At 42.1% G+C, this 18,428-nt stretch overlaps 2 protein-coding genes across 2 annotated transcripts in view; one reads left to right on the top strand and one right to left on the bottom strand.

Moving 5' to 3' along the window:
- The window catches only part of LCT (lactase), a 63,970-nt gene extending 56,973 nt beyond the window's left edge, over nt 1-6,997 (top strand). The window contains exons 14-17 of the mRNA XM_053666768.1: nt 3,853-3,987; nt 4,914-5,137; nt 5,908-6,135; nt 6,777-6,997. Of these exons, the coding sequence (XP_053522743.1) occupies nt 3,853-3,987; nt 4,914-5,137; nt 5,908-6,135; nt 6,777-6,997 (808 nt within the window). The remainder of the gene's footprint in view (nt 1-3,852; nt 3,988-4,913; nt 5,138-5,907; nt 6,136-6,776) is intronic.
- A 7,847-nt stretch (nt 6,998-14,844) lies between these two features.
- UBXN4 (UBX domain protein 4) overlaps nt 14,845-18,428 on the bottom strand; it is a 41,151-nt gene continuing 37,567 nt past the window's right edge. Inside the window, exon 13 of the mRNA XM_037133618.2 lies at nt 14,845-16,960. Coding sequence (XP_036989513.2) covers nt 16,822-16,960 — 139 coding nt within the window. The 3' untranslated portion in view covers nt 14,845-16,821. The remainder of the gene's footprint in view (nt 16,961-18,428) is intronic.

Here is an 18,428-nt window from a genome sequence, read left to right as displayed (position 1 = left end):
TTCCTCCAAATCCCTCCCCCCTTTTTCCCCTTAGCTTCCCTTCCTTCTCCCCTCTGGTCACTATCCCCTTGTTCTCTATTTCAGTGTCTTTGTTTTTGGGTTTTTTTTTTCTGCTTACTTGTTTGTTTTGTTGTTTAGCTTCCTGTTAAAGGTGAGATCATATGGTATTTGTCTTTCAGCACCTGGCCTATTTCACTCAGCATAATGCTTTCCAGTTCCATCCATGTTGTTGCAAAGGGTAGTAGCTCCTTCTTTCTCTCTGCAGCATAGAATTCCATTGTGTATATGTACCACAATTTTCTGATCCATTCATTTACTGATGGGCACCTAGGTTGCTTCCAACTCTTGGCTATTGTAAATTGTGCTGCTATGAACATTGTGGTGCATAGGTTCTTTGATATTGATGTTTTAGGATTCTTAGGATATAATCCTAGCAGTGGAATTGCTGGGTCAAAAGGCAGGTCGATTTTTATTTTTCTGAGAAAAATCCATACTGTTTTCCATAATGGTTGTACCAGTCTGCACTCCCACCAACAGTGAACTAAGGACCCCGTTTCCCCACAACCCCTCCAACATTTGTTGTTTGTTGCTTTGTTTATGATAGCCATCCTGACTGGTGTAAAGTGGTATCTCATTGTGGTTTTAATTTGCATCTCTCTGATAGCTAATGATATTGAGCATCTCTTCATGTGTCTCTGAATGTTCTGTATGTCCTCCTTGGAGAAGTGTTTGTTCAAGTCCTTTTCCCATTTTCTAATTGGGTTGGGTGTCTTCTTAGAGTGGAGTCGTGTAAGTTCTTTGTATATTTTAGAGATTAAACCTTTGTCTGAGGTATCATTGGCAAATATGTTTTCCCATACAGTTGGTTGTCTTGCTAATTTAATACTGTTTTCTTTAGCCATGCAGAAGCTTTTTATTTTGATGAGATCCCATTTGTTTATTCTTTCCTTTACATTCCTTGCTCTAGGGGACATATCAGTAAAGAAGTTGCTGCGTGAAATATCTGAGATTTTCTTGCCAATGTTCTCCTCTAGGACTTTAATGGTGTTATGACTTACATTTAACTCTTTTATCCACCTTGAATTTATTTTGGTGTATGGTGTAAGTCTGTGCTCAAGTTTCATTTTTTTGCATGTAGCTGTTCAGTTCTCCCAACACCATTTGTTGAAGAGGCTATCTTTACTCCATTTTATGTTACTGCCCCCTTTGTCGAATATTAATTGACTGTAGAGAGTTGGGTTGATTTCTGGGCTCTCTGTTCTGTTCCATTGGTCTATGTGCCTGTTTTTATGCCAGTACCAGGCTGTTTTGATTACAGTGGCCTTGTAATACAGTTTGATATCAGGTATTGTGATCCCCCCTACTTTGTTCTTCTTTCTCAAAAGAGCAGCTGCTATTCGAGCTCGTTTATGGTTCCATATAAATTTTCGAAGTGTTTGTTCTATGTCTGTGAAATATGCCATTGGTACTTTAATAGGTATTGCATTGAATCTGTATATTGCTTTGGGTAGTATGGACATTTTGATAATGTTAATTCTTCCAATCCATGAACAAGGTATATGTTTCCATTTGTTTGTGTCTTCCTTGATTTCATTCTTCAGGGCTGTGTAGTTTTCTGCATACAGGTTTTTTACCTCCTTGGTTAGGTTTATTCCCAGATATTTTATTTTTCTTTTTGCTATATCAAATGGGATTTTTCTCTTTATTTCTGCTTCTGCTGATTCACTGTTGGTATACAAAAATGCCTTTGATTTCTGGATATTGACTTTATAACCAGCTGTTTTGCCAAACTCATCAATTAGTTTGAGGAGTTTTTGGGTAGAGTCTATAGGATTTTCCATGTACACTATCATGTCATCTGCAAACAGTGACAGTTTTGTTTCCTCCTTTCCTATTTGGATGCCTTTTATTTCCTTTTCTTGCCTGATCGCTGTGGCTAAAACTTCCAATACTATATTGAATAGAAGTGGTGAAAGTGGACAACCTTGTCTTGTTCCTGATCTTAGTGGAAAAGCTTTTAGTTTTTTCCCGTTGAGTATGATATTGGCTGTAGGTCTCTCATATATGGCCTTTATTATTTTGAGAAATGCTCCTTGTATTCCCACTTTGCTAAGTGTTTTTATCATAAATGGGTGTTGTACCTTATCGAAAGCTTTTTCTGCATCTATTGATATGATCATGTGATTTTTGTCTTTGCTTTTGTTTATATGATGTATTACATTTACTGATTTGCGGATATTGAACCATCCTTGCATTCCTGGGATGAATCCTACTTGATCATGGTGTATGATCTTTTTGATATGTTGTTGGATGCGATTTGCCAATATTTTGTTGAGGATTTTAGCATCTATGTTCATCAGCGATATTGGCCTGAAGTTTTCTTTCTTTGTTGTGTCTCTATCTGGTTTTGGAATTAAGATGATGCTGGCTTCATAAAAAGAATTTGGGAGTTTTCCATCCTTCTGGATTTTTTGGAATAGTCTGTGGAGAACAGGGGTTAGCTCTTCCTTAAATGCGAGTTCTTGATTTTGAAATCTATCACAAATACTATCAGACTCTGCATGGTTATTTGTGAAGGAAATAAAAGTAAGTGTGTGTGTGTGTGTGTGTGTGTGTGTGTGTGTGTACATCTGCAAGGGGAGATTTATAAAAGAGTAACTGTAGTTTCATTTTGTCGATGGGAGAGACCTGGTTCTTCTTGCTGACGAAGTAAAGAATTACAGATCACCAAATCTATTAGCATGTCATCAGTTCACTAGTGGCCCGTTCCCATGGAAGAGAACAGGACTGGGTAGAGCAGGGGATGAAAGGCAAAGTTTCAGGGCAAAGCAGGGAGGCAAAAGTTGAGGGACTGAAGACCAGGGCGGCAAGCCCCGGGGCAGCCTGAGGCCCAGTGGCCCGAGGCCAAGAGCATCAAGAGTGCCCTGAGCCCTAGAGAGCAAGTGAGTCCTTTGTTCTGAGGACTTACATAGCTGGTGGGACAGGAGAAAAAGTTACATATTGATTAACTGGTAAATGCGGTGCCAGCTTTCCTGCGGGAATGTGACTACCCAAACTTAGGGATGTGTGGGGGTCTGTTAGCCCGAATCCTTTTCTTGTTCCAGACTCCATTTGTTCATCTTGTAAAACAAATACATGACAGGAGGCAGTGAATTAAATTGGGGCACTTTCCAAAGTCATTTATGGGCTCTTTCTGTAAGCATCAGGGACTCCCTCATACAACAGATAGTGGCCAGAGGTAGACAGTTAACCAAAGCTGTTTTATGAGCTTCTTCTTTGGGCACCGTGGACCCTCTCCCACATTCCAGGCCCTGGGATGAAAGCAGTTTCAAGGCTTTCTTTCCCAGATAGTAGAAATGCTACAGAGAATTTCAAGGACTTCCCTTCTTTCCTGCGAACATAGTGATGTTGGAACATCTGGCGATATTATCAGACCAGGCTCGGGACTGCTGAGTTAGCATGTGAGACACGTCTCCCTCCTCCTCCCTGCCTCGGTTTACTGTTTATTCTACCTAAGTGGTAAAAGGGGTTTCCTGGCAACCAGGGTGCCAGACGCTGGCCAGTAGCAGCGGTGCAGTGTCAGAGTTCTTCCTGTGCTGTCTCCTGCCTCGATTTTACCAACAGGAAGAGAGAGAGGGCCTTGTAACAACAGAGGGAGGTGAGGTTTGTGGGCTGGCAGAAGGAGTCTCAGGCACTTTCCCGTAACAGGGGAAAGGACCTTTCCTTGCTCTGGGCCAGGTGCACCCTAGTCACCTGTGGTTTACCCAGCTCCCAGCCCTGCCTCAGGACGTTCTCCTCCCAAGGCGTGACCCTCCCCGAAGCCCCACGCCATTAATGCCCCCTTCCGCCCAGGCTCCCAGAGTTCACGGAGAGTGAGAAGAGGAGGATCCAAGGCACCTATGACTTCTTTGGGTTCAATCACTACACCACTGTCCTGGCCTACAACCTAGACTACAACTCCAGTATCTCTTCCTTTGATGCAGACAGGTAAGACAGCCGGCAGGGCCACCTAGAACATCTTTGGAAAAGACAGTAAAGTTTCCCCTTCGCCCAGCCCTTACTTCGAGACCTGCACAGCCTCAGAACACCGCCTCCTGATGCCGGGTGTCCTGGGGTTTCATAGACGAGCCCCGTCTCCTGAGATGCCTCACCAAACCCCATCACGCGGTAATAGTTCAGCCTCGGGACTCCAAGACGCTTCCTGTTGAGATGGACATGCTGAGTCTTTAAATCGTGTTTCTGAGATAGACCTTTTCCTCTTTTGTCAAACTTGTTTTACTTCTCAGATGTATTTCAGTTAAAACAGTAAGGGCTTTTTTACTCCTCCTCTAAATAACTGGTCTTTATTTGAAATGTATGACTCCCCAGACATTGGAGATACTGTGCCTCCCCCAGAAGGTGCTCCTTTGGCACAAGGCGTTGCCTTCTTGTCTTTCACTATAGACAGAGGCAGGGTCTTGGGCCCTCGAAGCTGGTCCCCACCCACTGCTCCCTGTCGTCACACAAATAAATGGCTTGGTGCCTGTGGCACTGTCCTCTGAAGACATAAAGCTCACACCCCACTGGAGACTGTGGCCAGGGAACCCAGCGCCCCTTCACATCTAGTGTGAGGTGTGTCAACACCGAGCCCGTGGAGCGTCGGGCCCCCACGTGGGACCCTGCCAGTGCACACGTGGGAAGCTAGAACGGGGCTGAAGCGGCTTTGCAGTTACACCAGCGCTGAGTAGTGCAGCCAGAACTTACGGAAAGAGAATGTGAGGCGACGTGACTATCCTGGGTTTGCTAATGACCCTCAAACCCCAAGTCTAGACAAAACCTAAGGGTCTTCCTGATACAAATTCTGTTTTGTCTTTAGTGCAAAGGGCCTCTAGGGATTTACAAAACAAGACTTAATCTCGTGTTTGAACTGGTAGGGGAGTCGCCTCCATTGCAGATCCCTCTTGGCCAGACTCTGGCTCCTCCTGGCTGAAGATGACACCTTTCGGCTTCCGGAGGATCCTGAACTGGTTAAAGGAGGAGTACAACAACCCCCCGATTTACGTGACAGAGAATGGAGTGTCCCAACGGGGGGAAGTAAGCCTCAACGACACCGCGAGGATCTACTACCTCCGCAGTTACATCAATGAGGCACTCAAAGGTACGGCAGGCCTACCCCTCCTCCCCGCGCCCGTCACTGTGCCGACATCTGCCAACATCTGCATTTCGGGTGGCACTCAATCCACACACCCTCATAAGAAGGTGAGGCATCTGACTCCTGTTGGGCTTAGCTGTTCTGAGTTTTTTCCTTCCTAAATTTAAGTCAGCAGGCAAATCCAGTTGCCCATTACAGCCAGACCTGAGTTCTGGGCCTGGATCCTCACTGACAGCCCCTGTCCCTGCAGTGCAGTGCCCTCCTGAAGGCGGTCTGGCCGGTAGGAGCAGGCTGCGTGGGGCTGGTGTCTGCAGCACCTTTTGTTCCCCAAGCAAAGTTTAAGATCCTCAGCTCAGCAGAACTGGGGATGAGAAGGTAATGCTGGTAAAAGAGAGTAAGAAAGAAATTTAAAAAGAGAATGAGCAGTGCAGCAGTAAAAACGAAGAGTTAGGAAATCCCCTGCCAGCTCCAATCTTTTCCAAGGGCCATTTACTGTCTGCAAAGAGGAGCACTGGTCTGCCCATGTTTCTGAGTCGCTTTCAGGGCTAGGCCTTTCTAGAAAAATGCTGATAGCGCTACAGCTTTGTCCACAGACAGCCAGCTACCAAATACTGCATGCAATGGACAGGCAGCTTCCTCAGAAAGCTAAAAAGAAAAAAGCTCCCTTTGGCCTGCAGGTGGGAACTTGGGGAGCGTCTGGGCAGGCAGGGCCTCAGCAGGCCTGCTGGAAAGAGGTCTTACTTGGGAAGCTCACGCCGGGGCCTCTGTTTGGACAGCCGTGCAGGATAAGGTGGACCTTCGCGGATACACTGTTTGGTGCTCGACAGACAACATTGAGTGGGCCACAGGCTTCTCGGAGAGGTTTGGTCTACATTTTGTGAACTATACTGACCCTTCTCTGCCAAGGATTCCCAAAGCATCAGCCAAGTTCTACGCCTCTATAATCGGGTGCAATGGCTTCCCGGACCCGGCGGCGGGCCCACACCCTTGTCTCCAGCCACCAGGTGAGATGTAGCTCTGGGTGGACTAAAGCAGAGGGCGAGGGGCTGAGAGGAGCTGTTTTCAGTCGTTTCTTCTGGTTTGTTCCCCTCCTCTCGGCCTCTCCATTCCCTCAGTCTTTCAACAAATATTGTTTTCTTTCAGTGTTCTTAGGATGGGACAGAACAACTAACAGGGTTAATGCTACACTTACAAACTAGGCCCCGGTCTGGGAATACCAGGTCTAGAGTCTTGTCCCAGCCCGAGCATTAGTGCGCTGTGTGACGTTGAGCAAGAAACCAGGCACATGTTCTGGGCTGATGTGAGGATCAAATGTAACAACTGAAAACACAGTGCCTGGCATAATGTAAGATGCCCAACATTTGTTGAATGACTGAAAAAATATAAAATACTATACAAATGTAAGAGACAGTCATCCCATTTAGATTATATTCTAATTGCTGATACAGATGTTTAAGAAATAAAACTACTTTTCATTCAGAGGCTCATAATTCAGTGAAAGGGATATATATATCTCAGCGATATGCTCACCCTGGGTGCTGTTATACAACCTTCTCTTCCAAGCTTGGACTTACTGTAGGCTAACACAAGTCCCATAAGCACATCTGCACTAGTGTGTAAACTGCATTCTGTTGTCTTCCCCTAGATGTTGGACCCACCATCAGCCCCAGCAGAGAAGAGAAAGTTCAGTTCCTGGGGCTGACACTAGACACGGCAGGAGCCCAGACAGCTTTGTACACACAGTTTTCTCTGGTGCTTCTGGCAGCCTGCGGTATGGCGTTGCTGTCGTACAAGCACTGTAAGCGCTCCAGGCAACGGAGAACACGACGAGACCCACAGGAACTGAGCCCCACTTCCTCATTCTGACCACAAACGACCACCTCCTCCAGTTCTACAGAACAACCCAGGTTTCTTTGTATACCTTTGCCACCCACAAAACTCCGCAGGATTTTATATTCTGCCCACACCAGGCTTCTTCATAAAGGCTTTCTGTAGTGTGAGAGTCTACCCTTAAAGGATTTCAGGTCCCTGATTAAAATGCAAGTATCCGAACCTTGCCCCAGTAGCAGGAATTAATTTGGGCATTAAAAGACCCTGCAACTGGCTCTTGTGTAAACGTGCAGCTACTGAACTCATCTAGTGCTTCTGTCAGGCACTTGATTTAACTTAACTGGGCAGTTTCAAGTTTAAGAGATTTTAAAGATAGAAACAGGAGCAAAAACCATATGAACCCTTTTTCGGTGAAATGAACTCCACTGGGGACATGGACTGCAATGTCGCCTCCTGCCCTCTCTTCCAGATCGCTCCCAGCCCTGTACCTTGTGTTTCTCAGAAAATAAAAATGGTGCTGTGTCCTATCCCCTGGGTGACTCTCCTTGAGAAAGTAGGTTCTACAGAAGCGACACAGCCACACAAGCCATTTGGGTGTCTAAGCTTTCCCAGCAGACCAAGGCTTTCTGCTTTTTATATATACTCCCCAGGGTAGAGAAACCACAAGAAAAAGATGACCCGCGAATCCTTTATTCCAACCTGCCACCTTTTATGTCCTTGTCTCTGCCACTTGCAGGCAGAGTTTTAAGGACCCAAGTACGGCCTTCAAGGCTCATGTGACCTTACCCTGGTTCACTTAGCCTTTTCCCTTGTTCCTGTCTCAGTCTAACCGGCATCTAAGCCCTTGACTGTCCCACGCACCTTTGTGTCTTTGTAAATATTACTGCTTCTGCCTAGGATGCCCTTTCTTTGGAAAATGCTTTAAGTCTCAGCTCAAATATGTACTTTCCCTGTGGGGAAAGCTGCCCTGAATTCTCCCAGGCAGACACTATTTTGACTTTGTTTGTAAATACACTACACTGGAACTGAAAATTACCCTTTTATCAGCTTCTTGCAGTCTAAGGACCATGTCTCACCATCTGTAGCAAGCACATTTTGGAGACAGGGCCCAGAATGCACACCTGCCCCTTCTGTGTGTTTGTTCACAAAATATCTGAGTAGTGGTAGGAGCACAGAAAGATGTGGCCTCATCCATTCTCCTAGAAATGTGCTGATGAGACAGTCCGAATGAGAAATACTTAACAACTTATTTGGTCTATATATCCTTTCTAGATATCTGAGTTGTTTTTTTTTTTAAAACAAAGAGGGGGCCCTGGCTGGTAGTTTACTTGGTTAGAGCATCGTCCCAATGTGCCAAGGAGCACATTGTGTGTGAGGGGTGGGTCTCCAGTCAGGGCACCTAACAAGAAGCAACCAATGAGTGCATAAATAGGTGGAATAACACAGTGATGTTTCTCTCCACTTCCTTTCTCTAAAACCAATAAATTAAAACAAGTTTTAAAGTAATTTTCAGGACTTTTTGTCAAGATTGCCGAATACATAAATGCTAGGCTCACCTCCTCCTATGACCACACACACAAAAATTGTAACTATAGACTTCCAGTCAAGATGGAGACACAGGTAGACATGCCTCACCTCTTTGCACAACAATAAGGATCACAACTAAACTCAAAACAGAAAACAACCAGAAATGCCAGAAAATCAAACTGTATGGAAGTTCAACAACTGAGGATTTAAAGCAGCCATATTTACCTACAAGGGTAGGAAGGGTGGAGATGGGCAGCTGTGGTGGAGAGGACATGGTGTGGCAGTGGCGAGGTAGCAGCCAGCAGAATGGGCAGTCCCATGTTCGTGTGTGGTAGGTAAACATTGGGAAAGATACCTGGGGAACGAGTGATCCAAGCCACAGGCCAGACCATGCAGCCCACAGTTCCAGCAATAAGAAATAAACCCTCATAACTTCTGGCTATAAAAACCAGTGAGGGTTGGGGTGGTGGAAGAAACTGCTGATCTCTCAGGAGAGTCCATTTAAAAAGCCCACACATTCTCAGAATATATGTAAACCCACCCCTCTGGGAACCAACACCAGGGCAACAGCCAGAGGGTGCCAGTGGCATAGGGGAAGTGGAGGACATGACTGGAAATGGGGAGAGTGCCACTGCAAGCCTCCAGCAGCCAGGCAGCAGCACTGTCCCCTCTGTGACCTCTCTCCCACATAGAGAGCCACAAAGTGGTAAAGCAGGGTACCCCACTCTGGCAAACACCTAAGGCTTCACCCCATACAACTTAACAGGTATGCTAAGATAGGGAGTCAAACCAGCTCTACCTAATACACAGAAACAAACACAGGGAGGCTGCCAAATTGAGGAGACAAAGAAACATAGCCCAAATGAAAAAATAGAACAAAACCCCAGAAAAAGAACTAAATGGAATGGAGATAGCCAACCTGTTAGATGCAGAGTTCAAAACACTGGTTATCAGGATTCTCAGAGAACTCAATGAGTATTACAAATGCATAAGGGAAGAAAGAAGGCTAGACTAAGTGAAATAAAGAAAAATTCACAGGGAACCAACAGTGAAGGGAAGAAAGTGGGGGTCCAAATCAACAATATGGAACATAAGGAAGAAATAAACAGTCAACCAGAACAGAATGAAGAAACAAGAATTCAAAGAAAAAGAGAGAGAAAAAATAAGATTTGGACATCTCCTAAAGTGCCAACATCAGAATCATAGGGGTGCCAGAAGGAGAAGAGGAAGAGCAAGAAATTGAAGACTTATTTGGAAAAAAAAAAAAAGAAAACTTCCTTAATTTGCTGAAAGAAATAGACATACAAGTCCAGGGAGTCCCAAACAAGTTGGACCCAAAGAGAAATACATTGAGATGTATCATAATTAAAATACCAAAGGTTAAAGATAGAGAATCTTAAAAGTAGCAAGAGAAAAGCAAATAGTTACCTACAAAGAAGCTCCCCATAGACTATGAGTTGATTTCTCTAAAAAAAACTTTGAAGACAAAAAGGGACTAGAAAGAAGTACTCAAAGCTATGAAAAGCAAGGACCTACAACCTAGACTACTCTATCCAACAAAGCTATCATTCAGAATGGAAGGGCAGATAAAGGTTCCCAGATAAGGTCAAGTTAAAGGTCGAGTTTATCACTACCACGCCCTTATTATATGAAGCTTTTTATATTTATTTTTTTATAGATAGAGGGAAAGGGAGGGAGATAGGGAACGAAAAATCAATGTGTGGTTGCCTCTCACATGCCCCCTACTGGGGATCTGGCCCACAACCCAGGCCTGTGCCCTGACTGGGAATTAAACTAGTGACCCTTCGGTTCGCAGGCCGCACTCAATCCACTGAATTACACCAACCAGGGTGAGATGTTAATGGGACTTATTTAAGAAAAAGAAGATCTAAACTACGAACAGTAAAATGACAACAAACTTACAACTACCAACAACTGAATCTAAAAAACAAAAACACAGCAAACAACTAGAACAGGAACAGAAGAATAGATATGGAGATGATTTGGAGAATTGGTCATCAGGGGGAGGAGGAAGGGTATAAAGGGGAAAAGTACAGGAATTAAGAAGCGTAATTGGTAGGCACAAAATAGACAGGGGGATGTTAAGAATAGTACAGGAAATGGAGAAGCCAAAGAACTTACATGCATGACCTATGGGCATGAACTAAGGAGGGAAGAATGCTGTGGGAAAGTGGGTACTGGGCAGTGGGCAGCCAAGGGGGAGAAATTGGGACAACTGTAATAACATAATCAATAAAATATACTTAAAAAAACCCAACAGGTCACAATATAAATAAAAGTTAGAGGGTGGTACCCCAAAAATTAAAACTAAACTATAGCCCTGGCTGGTGTAGCTCAGTAGATTGAGTGCGGGCCTGCGAACCAAAAGATCACGGTTCGATTCCCAGTCAGGGCACATGCCTGGGTTGCAGGCCAGTTCCTGGCAGGGGACACACCTGAGGCAACCATACATTGACATTTCTCTCCTTCCTTCCCTTCCCCTCAAAAGATAAATAAATAAAATCTTAAAAAAATACAATAACAAATAAAACTATAGAATAATCAACCTGGAGAACCATCTGAAGATTAGCTGAACAGAGTCCTATAACTGAGACTATAAAGAAGCCATACCGTGGAGACTGGTAGGAGTGGGGAGACTTGGAACAGGCAGGTCCCACACCAATTGTGTGGTGACTGAGAACTGGGAGGGATATGTTAGCCGTGGAGGTCCCCCTTGCGGAGTGAGGGCACCACTACTAGGGAGAGGAGTCCCTATAACAACCGCTGCGACAACCAGTTAGGATTGTGTCCTAGTAAGGTGGAGGCTTGATGGAGACTTAGGTGTGCCTCCTGGGAGGGGGATGGGCATGCACTGGCTTACCTGCACGCAAACTTACTTGATGTGGGCTCCAGCACGGGGGCAGCAGCTTATCAAGTGCCAGGTACGTATGAGTTAAACTAACTTCAGAAAAGACTAAACAGGTACAGGGTCTGGACAGCTCTCTGTAGGATGCAAGAGCTGGCAGGCTCCATGTTCCTTTGTTGAGTGTCCCTCTCACCCAGCCTGCAGGCTCAGAGATGCACCAAATCTGTGCTCTGCAAATCAGGCTAAAATGGTTTGCCCCACCCAATTCACACACCCAACCAAGTCTCTTCCAGTGGCTTTTCCACATAAACAGCCTACCTAAGTTCATGCTGTAGGTTTTCCCAAAGCCTCTCAAGAGTCCACAAACCCGAAACAAACAGTTGCTGGCCCCAGTGTGCCTTGTAGATCTTGCTAAGCAGTCCCAAGCCCAACACAAGCAACAAGTGGTCTCAATTTGCACTGTAATTCCTACCAGGTTTTCCCAAGCCTAGCACATGCAGCAGCCAGCCTTGGCCTAGGATGTAGCTTCAACTAAGTGGCCCCAAGCCCAGCACAAGTAGCAGTTCAACTTGGCATGTCCTGGAGTCCCTCCCAAGAAGCTCCAGAACCAACACACTTTGTGGTTGGCTTCAGACCACACCAGAGCACCACCCAACAAAGCTCCATAAATGACATACCTGAAGGGCAGACTTGGATGCCGACAACCAACAGGCACCAGAGTCTAGCAACTCTGGTGCCAGACATGGCTGGCACTAGAGCTCTCCTAAAGTGACTTCTGGTGTCAACCATCACATAATAGCTCATCTGTAGTAGTCACAACCAGTCAGCCTGAGGGTCAACCCCATCCATGATGTGCCAACAGTAATCAAGGCATGACTACAAAGGAAAGGCACACAAAACCCACACAAGGGTCACCCATAAAGCAACTTGTTCAAGGATCAGGGAGAGTGTACCACTGGGTGGTAAAAAAATTCCATAACCATTTTTTTGGGGGGACATGGTCGAAATATAAAGCTTCACATTAAATGAACTTGTAAGAAGAGCCAGGATAAACTGGAGCAAAGTGTAGGGGGTACTCTGCCAGCAGAGCTCCCCCCACTGCCGTGGATTAGAATAATTCTACCAAGACAGGATCTGCTTGAGGAGGAAGGCTGACCAGTCTGTCAGAGGAGAAAGGCGTTTTGCCTCTCTCTCAACGGGCTTTATTGAGTTTAGTTTTCATTGCATATCAAAGAAAAGAGGTATGGGTTACAGCTAACATTTCTGAGATCATGGGGGGTCCTTTTGAGCCAGGGTCTGGTAGACAGGGTGATGCCAATTGGCTGTAAATCCTTGGGAAACAAACTTATTTTGTGCTTGGACTCTTAACATTTAAATTGAGGATATTCTTAGCAATGGAGGTTTCACAGGACTTCACACATTCTTTCTTAGGCCCGATCGTCACCCCACCAGGAACCTCCAGTTCCGGCACAGGGCTGCACCCCCCCTTCAGCACTGTTTCAGACCTGAAGCAGGGAAGGGAAGCGAGGCAGCCAGGAGACTAGGAAACTTTTTACAGATAGAATGAGGACTCAAGCTATGACAAAGCCAAGGGGTGACGGTTTTTTGTCCCTTCTTCACAATCCACTTAATCCTTCCCTGATGGCCCCATTTACTACTGTGCCTGACTTAGGTTGTTCCTTCCTTGAGGAATCTTACCTGTCACTGACTATCCAGCCATCCTCCAGGGGCCAAGCAGGGTGAAGTAAAGGGGGCAGGCAGTACCCCTGCCGGGAGGAAAAGTTTTGACTCCTTAGTGGCTTATGGTCCCAAGGTCCCTTAGCCATGGGGCCTTTTCGCCTGTTGGCAGGGTTACAGCTCCGGAAAGTAGGCGGGATGGTTCCCAACAGTGAAGCATATTAAAACATTATAAAACTAATGATAAAAATTATTGGGTTGGCCAAGTCTTTCATTTTCCCCATAAAATGAAAAACATGTTTTTCATTTTCACCAATAACTTTACTGATTTGGGTATTTTGACTATGTCAGCCATTTCTGGCTATTGGCTTTTACTAGGTAGAGGCCAGGGGTGCTGCTAAACATTTCCCAATGCATAAAACAGCCACACAGCAAAGAATCACTATGCCAAAATGACAAAAGTACCAAGAAATGTTGCTAACTTCTTTTGATATGTTTGATTCATCACAGTGCCTTCTCTGCATACTGCATAAATCTTTACATTTCATGGTTGCATTGTACATTTCACCTTTCTTGCAATAATAAAGTATATAAAAAATGTTATGTATATTCTTCCATCTTTGATATTAAAATGGCTGCACAAAATTCACTAATTTTGATGTTTTTTTAAATGTACACTGATATAATAGCTGTCACAATACATCTAACAAAATTGTTTTGAATGCAGTTTAAAGCAACTAAGCATTATTAGAGCCATTGTATGAAAAAAACTAAGTGAACTTTTTGGCCAACCCAATAGTTTGGAAGCAGACAGAGAGAAGAGAAAGTTCAAAAAAGGAAAAGCAAGCCTAGACATAGAGGAATAGAGTACGTGACAAAAGTGACATGCTAAATCAGTGGGAAAGATGGATTATTCTTTCCCACCTTTAAATGGTGGTAGGTTAGATCTCAAGGATGTCAGCAACAGGCATGGGGACAGAAGCCAGAGCCTTCCTGGTATACCAGATTTAAATGTACAAAAACAAAACCAGGAGAATACAAGAACAGAACTGTGAATTTTTTTAAATTATTTTTTGAAGTGGGAAAAGAAAAGGCATACATAAGCAAAACTTAAGACCCAGAGGCCATAGAGAAAAACACTAGTAAATATGACCACAAAAATACTGTGGCAAAAATTACCATCAATATAGTCATCATAAGATACACAGGCAAAAATATTTACGTCATATGGTAGACAAAGGGCTGATTTTCTTAATATACATGGAACTCTTATAAATCAGTAAGAAAAAGAGGGAAAACACAAAATAAAAACTGGCAAAGAGCAAACATGTAATTCTCAGATGTACATAAAAATGACAATATTAAAAAATGCTCAACTTCATTTGTGATCAACACCACACATAAAAAATGCATATAATTTTTCATCTATCATGTTGCTAAAGATAAAAAGGTATAATACAATACTGGCAAGGATGTGGTGGGGGTGTAAATTCACAGAACCTTACCAGGAGGTAATTTGGAAGCATTTTTTATAATCCAAACTGCAAACGTCCTTCGACTCAGGAAGTTATACAAACCTAGAGATATGTTTTCACACCTAGAAAGATACTTCACAAAGACATTCACCGTAGCAATGTTTGTAGCAGAAAAGCAAAAACACTATAATAACCAATGAATGGCATCAGAGAATGGATAGTAAATTGAGGTACATTTATCAAGAAAAATGCTATTCAGCCATTAATAAGATGAAACAGCTATGTACTGATAGGGAAAGATCTTCAAGACTGTAAGTAAAAAGCATGATCCAGAGTAGTATATATAATATGATCCCATTTATTTAAAATATAATGGTTACATATTTGCTTAACATACATAAAAATTTCCTGGAGATTACAAAAGAAACTTAATAGATTAAGGTTACTTTGTGGGAATAAAACTGGAGGTTAAGATGCAAAGAGGGGGATTTCATTTTCATTTTATAGCCTCCTATACTGTTTTGAGTTTTTCCTTACCATGTATACTTTTTAAAATATAAAACTGAGGAGGGATCCTCTTACTCAAAGATTGTGAACTACTCTTTTACATACATTTTTCTAAGATCTGTATCTGATGTTTTTCCAAGGCAAACTGACTTGAGGTACCACAAGTTTTTGCAGATATATTTTTTTAATAGTTATTAGTAGGGTCACACCCATCTGACAAGTTTTATTTGTTTGTTTTTAAATCACATTATCACTATATTTTTTAAGACAACAAACTGAAATGGGATGACTGCTGGATTTCTTTTTTCAAGCTTACTTTTTAACTATGGAAGTAATATGACCATTGCAGAAAATTGAGAAAACATTTAAGGGTGCAAAAAACCTACACGGGTGCTAAAATCACATATAACCACTCTTACCACTGTTAATGTTTGGTATTTTCTTTTTTCTTTGCATTATGTCAATGCATAGTAATGTCTGTACTTAAAATGTGTTTACAAAGCTAAGATCACACTGTACCCACACCTTCATATCCTGATTGATAAATATATTGTCAAATTAGTATTGTACCATTCTTCCTCATCAAGTTATTTCTGCACAAAGCATTCAGTTACTTTCTAGTTATTAGGTAAAATAAATATAACAATGAATATACTTATATCTAAACTTTTTCTGCATTTATGATTGTTTCTTAAGAAAATAATGGGATCAAAGAGTATGAATTATTTGTTTCTGATGTTTTTCAAAAAGGTTATACTAGTTAATACTTCAACCACCAGTGTAGTTTGTCTCACCATTTCCTTGCCAACAATTACTATTATCATTTTAAAATGTCATTGTTACTTCTTCAAAAAGGTCTGCTGAGAAAACTTTTCCTCCCATTAGAAAATATAGAGTCCTTTTGTGTGTCCACTCAAGAGTAGTATCTTCCCATCTAAAAGGAGGTTAAAAGAGGAACTGTCAAGCTAACCCCCTTTTTCAAACATTATTAGTTTAGTGGACGTCAATACCCAAAACACGGAGAAAGTAGCATGTAAGTCAGATTAAGGCATGTCTTTATTCCATTCTTCTTGTCCTACACTACAAATACTTCAGGTCTTTGAGATGTGATTACTGACAGCAAAACTAAAGGTAAGAAGACCAGCTGTATATTAGCTGTTTTTCTGCATCTAATGAGAACAAAAACTGTAACATTATGCAAAGTGCAAACACAAGACCTCAACATAGCCCTGTGAAACAAAAAGATGCTAGGATAACAAAACTTAAAGCAAAAATAAGATCATTCCAATTTCTTTGAAAAGATTTTTTTATTCAGTGTTTAAGATTAAAAACTACAAGATTTTGCTTGCAGCTGATGAGTGGAAAGAGGAGGAAAAAACATAAATTATCATCTGACTGGATAGTTAAAATGCTCTGACTCAAGAGTCAAATTACTCAGTAACATACCAGTTACTTTGTGTGGGTTTAGGAGTTCAGGAGCAAAACAGCTCTAAACAAAAGTTACCATCTGAGAACACAGGGCTAATGGGTATAGGACATACTGAATAAGAAAGCTGATAAAGGGAGGTTGTGGCAGATTTGATTCTTTTAAGCTTCTAGCAGTTAGTTACCATATGCAAGGACCTAACTGAATTATTTTATCTTTTGACTTGTCTGAGTTAAACGACTTTAACCCACTAAGCAGGAATTAAAGAGACACTTTATAGATTGGTTAGAAAACAAAGTAGTCCCACCTCTCTCCAGTAGAATTTTAGTTGAATTAAATCGTAAGAGAAGCAATGATTATTGCACATAATGTACTTGTCATACTACATTTGTTGTGTAGAATTTCCATTCCAAGTGTTGTTTTCATCTTCACCATCATCTTGAGTCCTCAATCTATATATCTTCCCCTCCTTTTTAAAGTCTTCCCCCCGTTTCTCCAACACTCTTTTTCTGACGGGTTCCCTGATATAAAAAAAGAGGGAGAGAAGAGAAGATGACATAAAATGAAAACAGCAGTAATACCAAGCTGTTTCCTTTACAATTCGATTAGTATAAGCAACTAGTTTTTAAGGAAAGTTCATGGATGATAATTATATCTACTATGGTGATACTATATGTTTTATATGTTTTTGGCAGTTTAACTTCACCTGTTCTCCAAAACAAACCAGCCAAATCCTATTTTCTATTTCCAAAGCTCCATTCATAGCCTCATTTACAGAAATGGTCAATGGGCAATTTTTAATCCTTTTATAATGTTCAACAATTTATTTACACAATTAAGAACAAACAGGACTTCATCTGAAAATGGAAGACAGGTGAAATTTAAGATAATTCATTGTCCAATGCTAGAGGGAAAGAGAGAGCAAAAAGGAAAACCAACAGTGGAACACAAAATTTTACCTCTCAGACATACATTCATCCCATCCTTTGTTCTAACCCAAGTCCTGTTGTTCCCTTATTTGAAAATGTTTTTAAAAGCCACACAGCAAGCTATCTGACATTATACTAATTCAAGATTAAGTGCTTCCACCCACTGCTCAGTAAGAGTCCTAAAATTCAGCACTAACAAGACGTAGCTTGAAGGCTATTCTAAGACTAGAAAAGAATTTCCCCCTGCCCCCACTGGAGTAATGGACTATGGCTATGATTGCTCTTCCTGCCTAATAGTTAAGAAAGAAATAAGATACAAACTAAGTGAGCCCAATTACAACATTTACACAAATCTTTACCTAGAAAGTCAATAGAACACAAGACTAGGATCTCCTTATTAATGGAACACAAGCAAGAATATTCATTATTTACCACATAGGATCAGAGTGATGATTTGCTATAATTATCTATTAACAGCCTAAAAAGGTGTTTAGTAATACTAGGTATACATTATAATAAATTGTGCTATTATTAGAAAGGGGTAAAATCTCAGCTTCTATAGAGTATTTTCAAATATGCAAAATCTTAACAGAGGTATGAGCTAAAATAATTAGTGTTGCCTATTAATTAATATTTTCATTCTAATCTTGACCATCTGCAAAAAAAGGACAGTCTCTTGGTAAAGGGACTAATCCAAATAATTCTCTGAAAGATGCACCATTTTCAAGTGTATACCTAGTGTCCTTAGTTTGGTCCTTCTCTAAATGACCAAGAGAAGACAGTCAGCCAGCAGATCAAAGAACCACTAGGGTTAAAATTCTCTACAACAGAATCCCTCTAAAGAAATTATGCAAGATGACTGAGAAGTTAATGGAATGAAGTATCTTGACAGACACTAATATGGCTAGCAAGAAAAAAATACTGCTATTCAGACCTGGAAAAAATCTGTTTTTACAGTTGTAGAAAGAAGAGACTTCAATAAATGGAATAATAAATCCAGCAGAGGTAAAGTAGGTCTTAGATGGCTGAGAAAACCCAGGTAAGTGAGCTTCCCTGGAGG

The sequence above is a fragment of the Artibeus jamaicensis genome, unplaced genomic scaffold (genome assembly GCF_021234435.1).
Source record: "Artibeus jamaicensis isolate MK-2021 breed Jamaican fruit bat unplaced genomic scaffold, CSHL_Jam_final contig_1284, whole genome shotgun sequence".
In the NCBI taxonomy this organism is placed as follows: Eukaryota; Metazoa; Chordata; class Mammalia; order Chiroptera; family Phyllostomidae; genus Artibeus; species Artibeus jamaicensis.
Note: the sequence above shows the minus strand (reverse complement) of the source record. Positions and strands in the feature narration are given on the sequence as shown.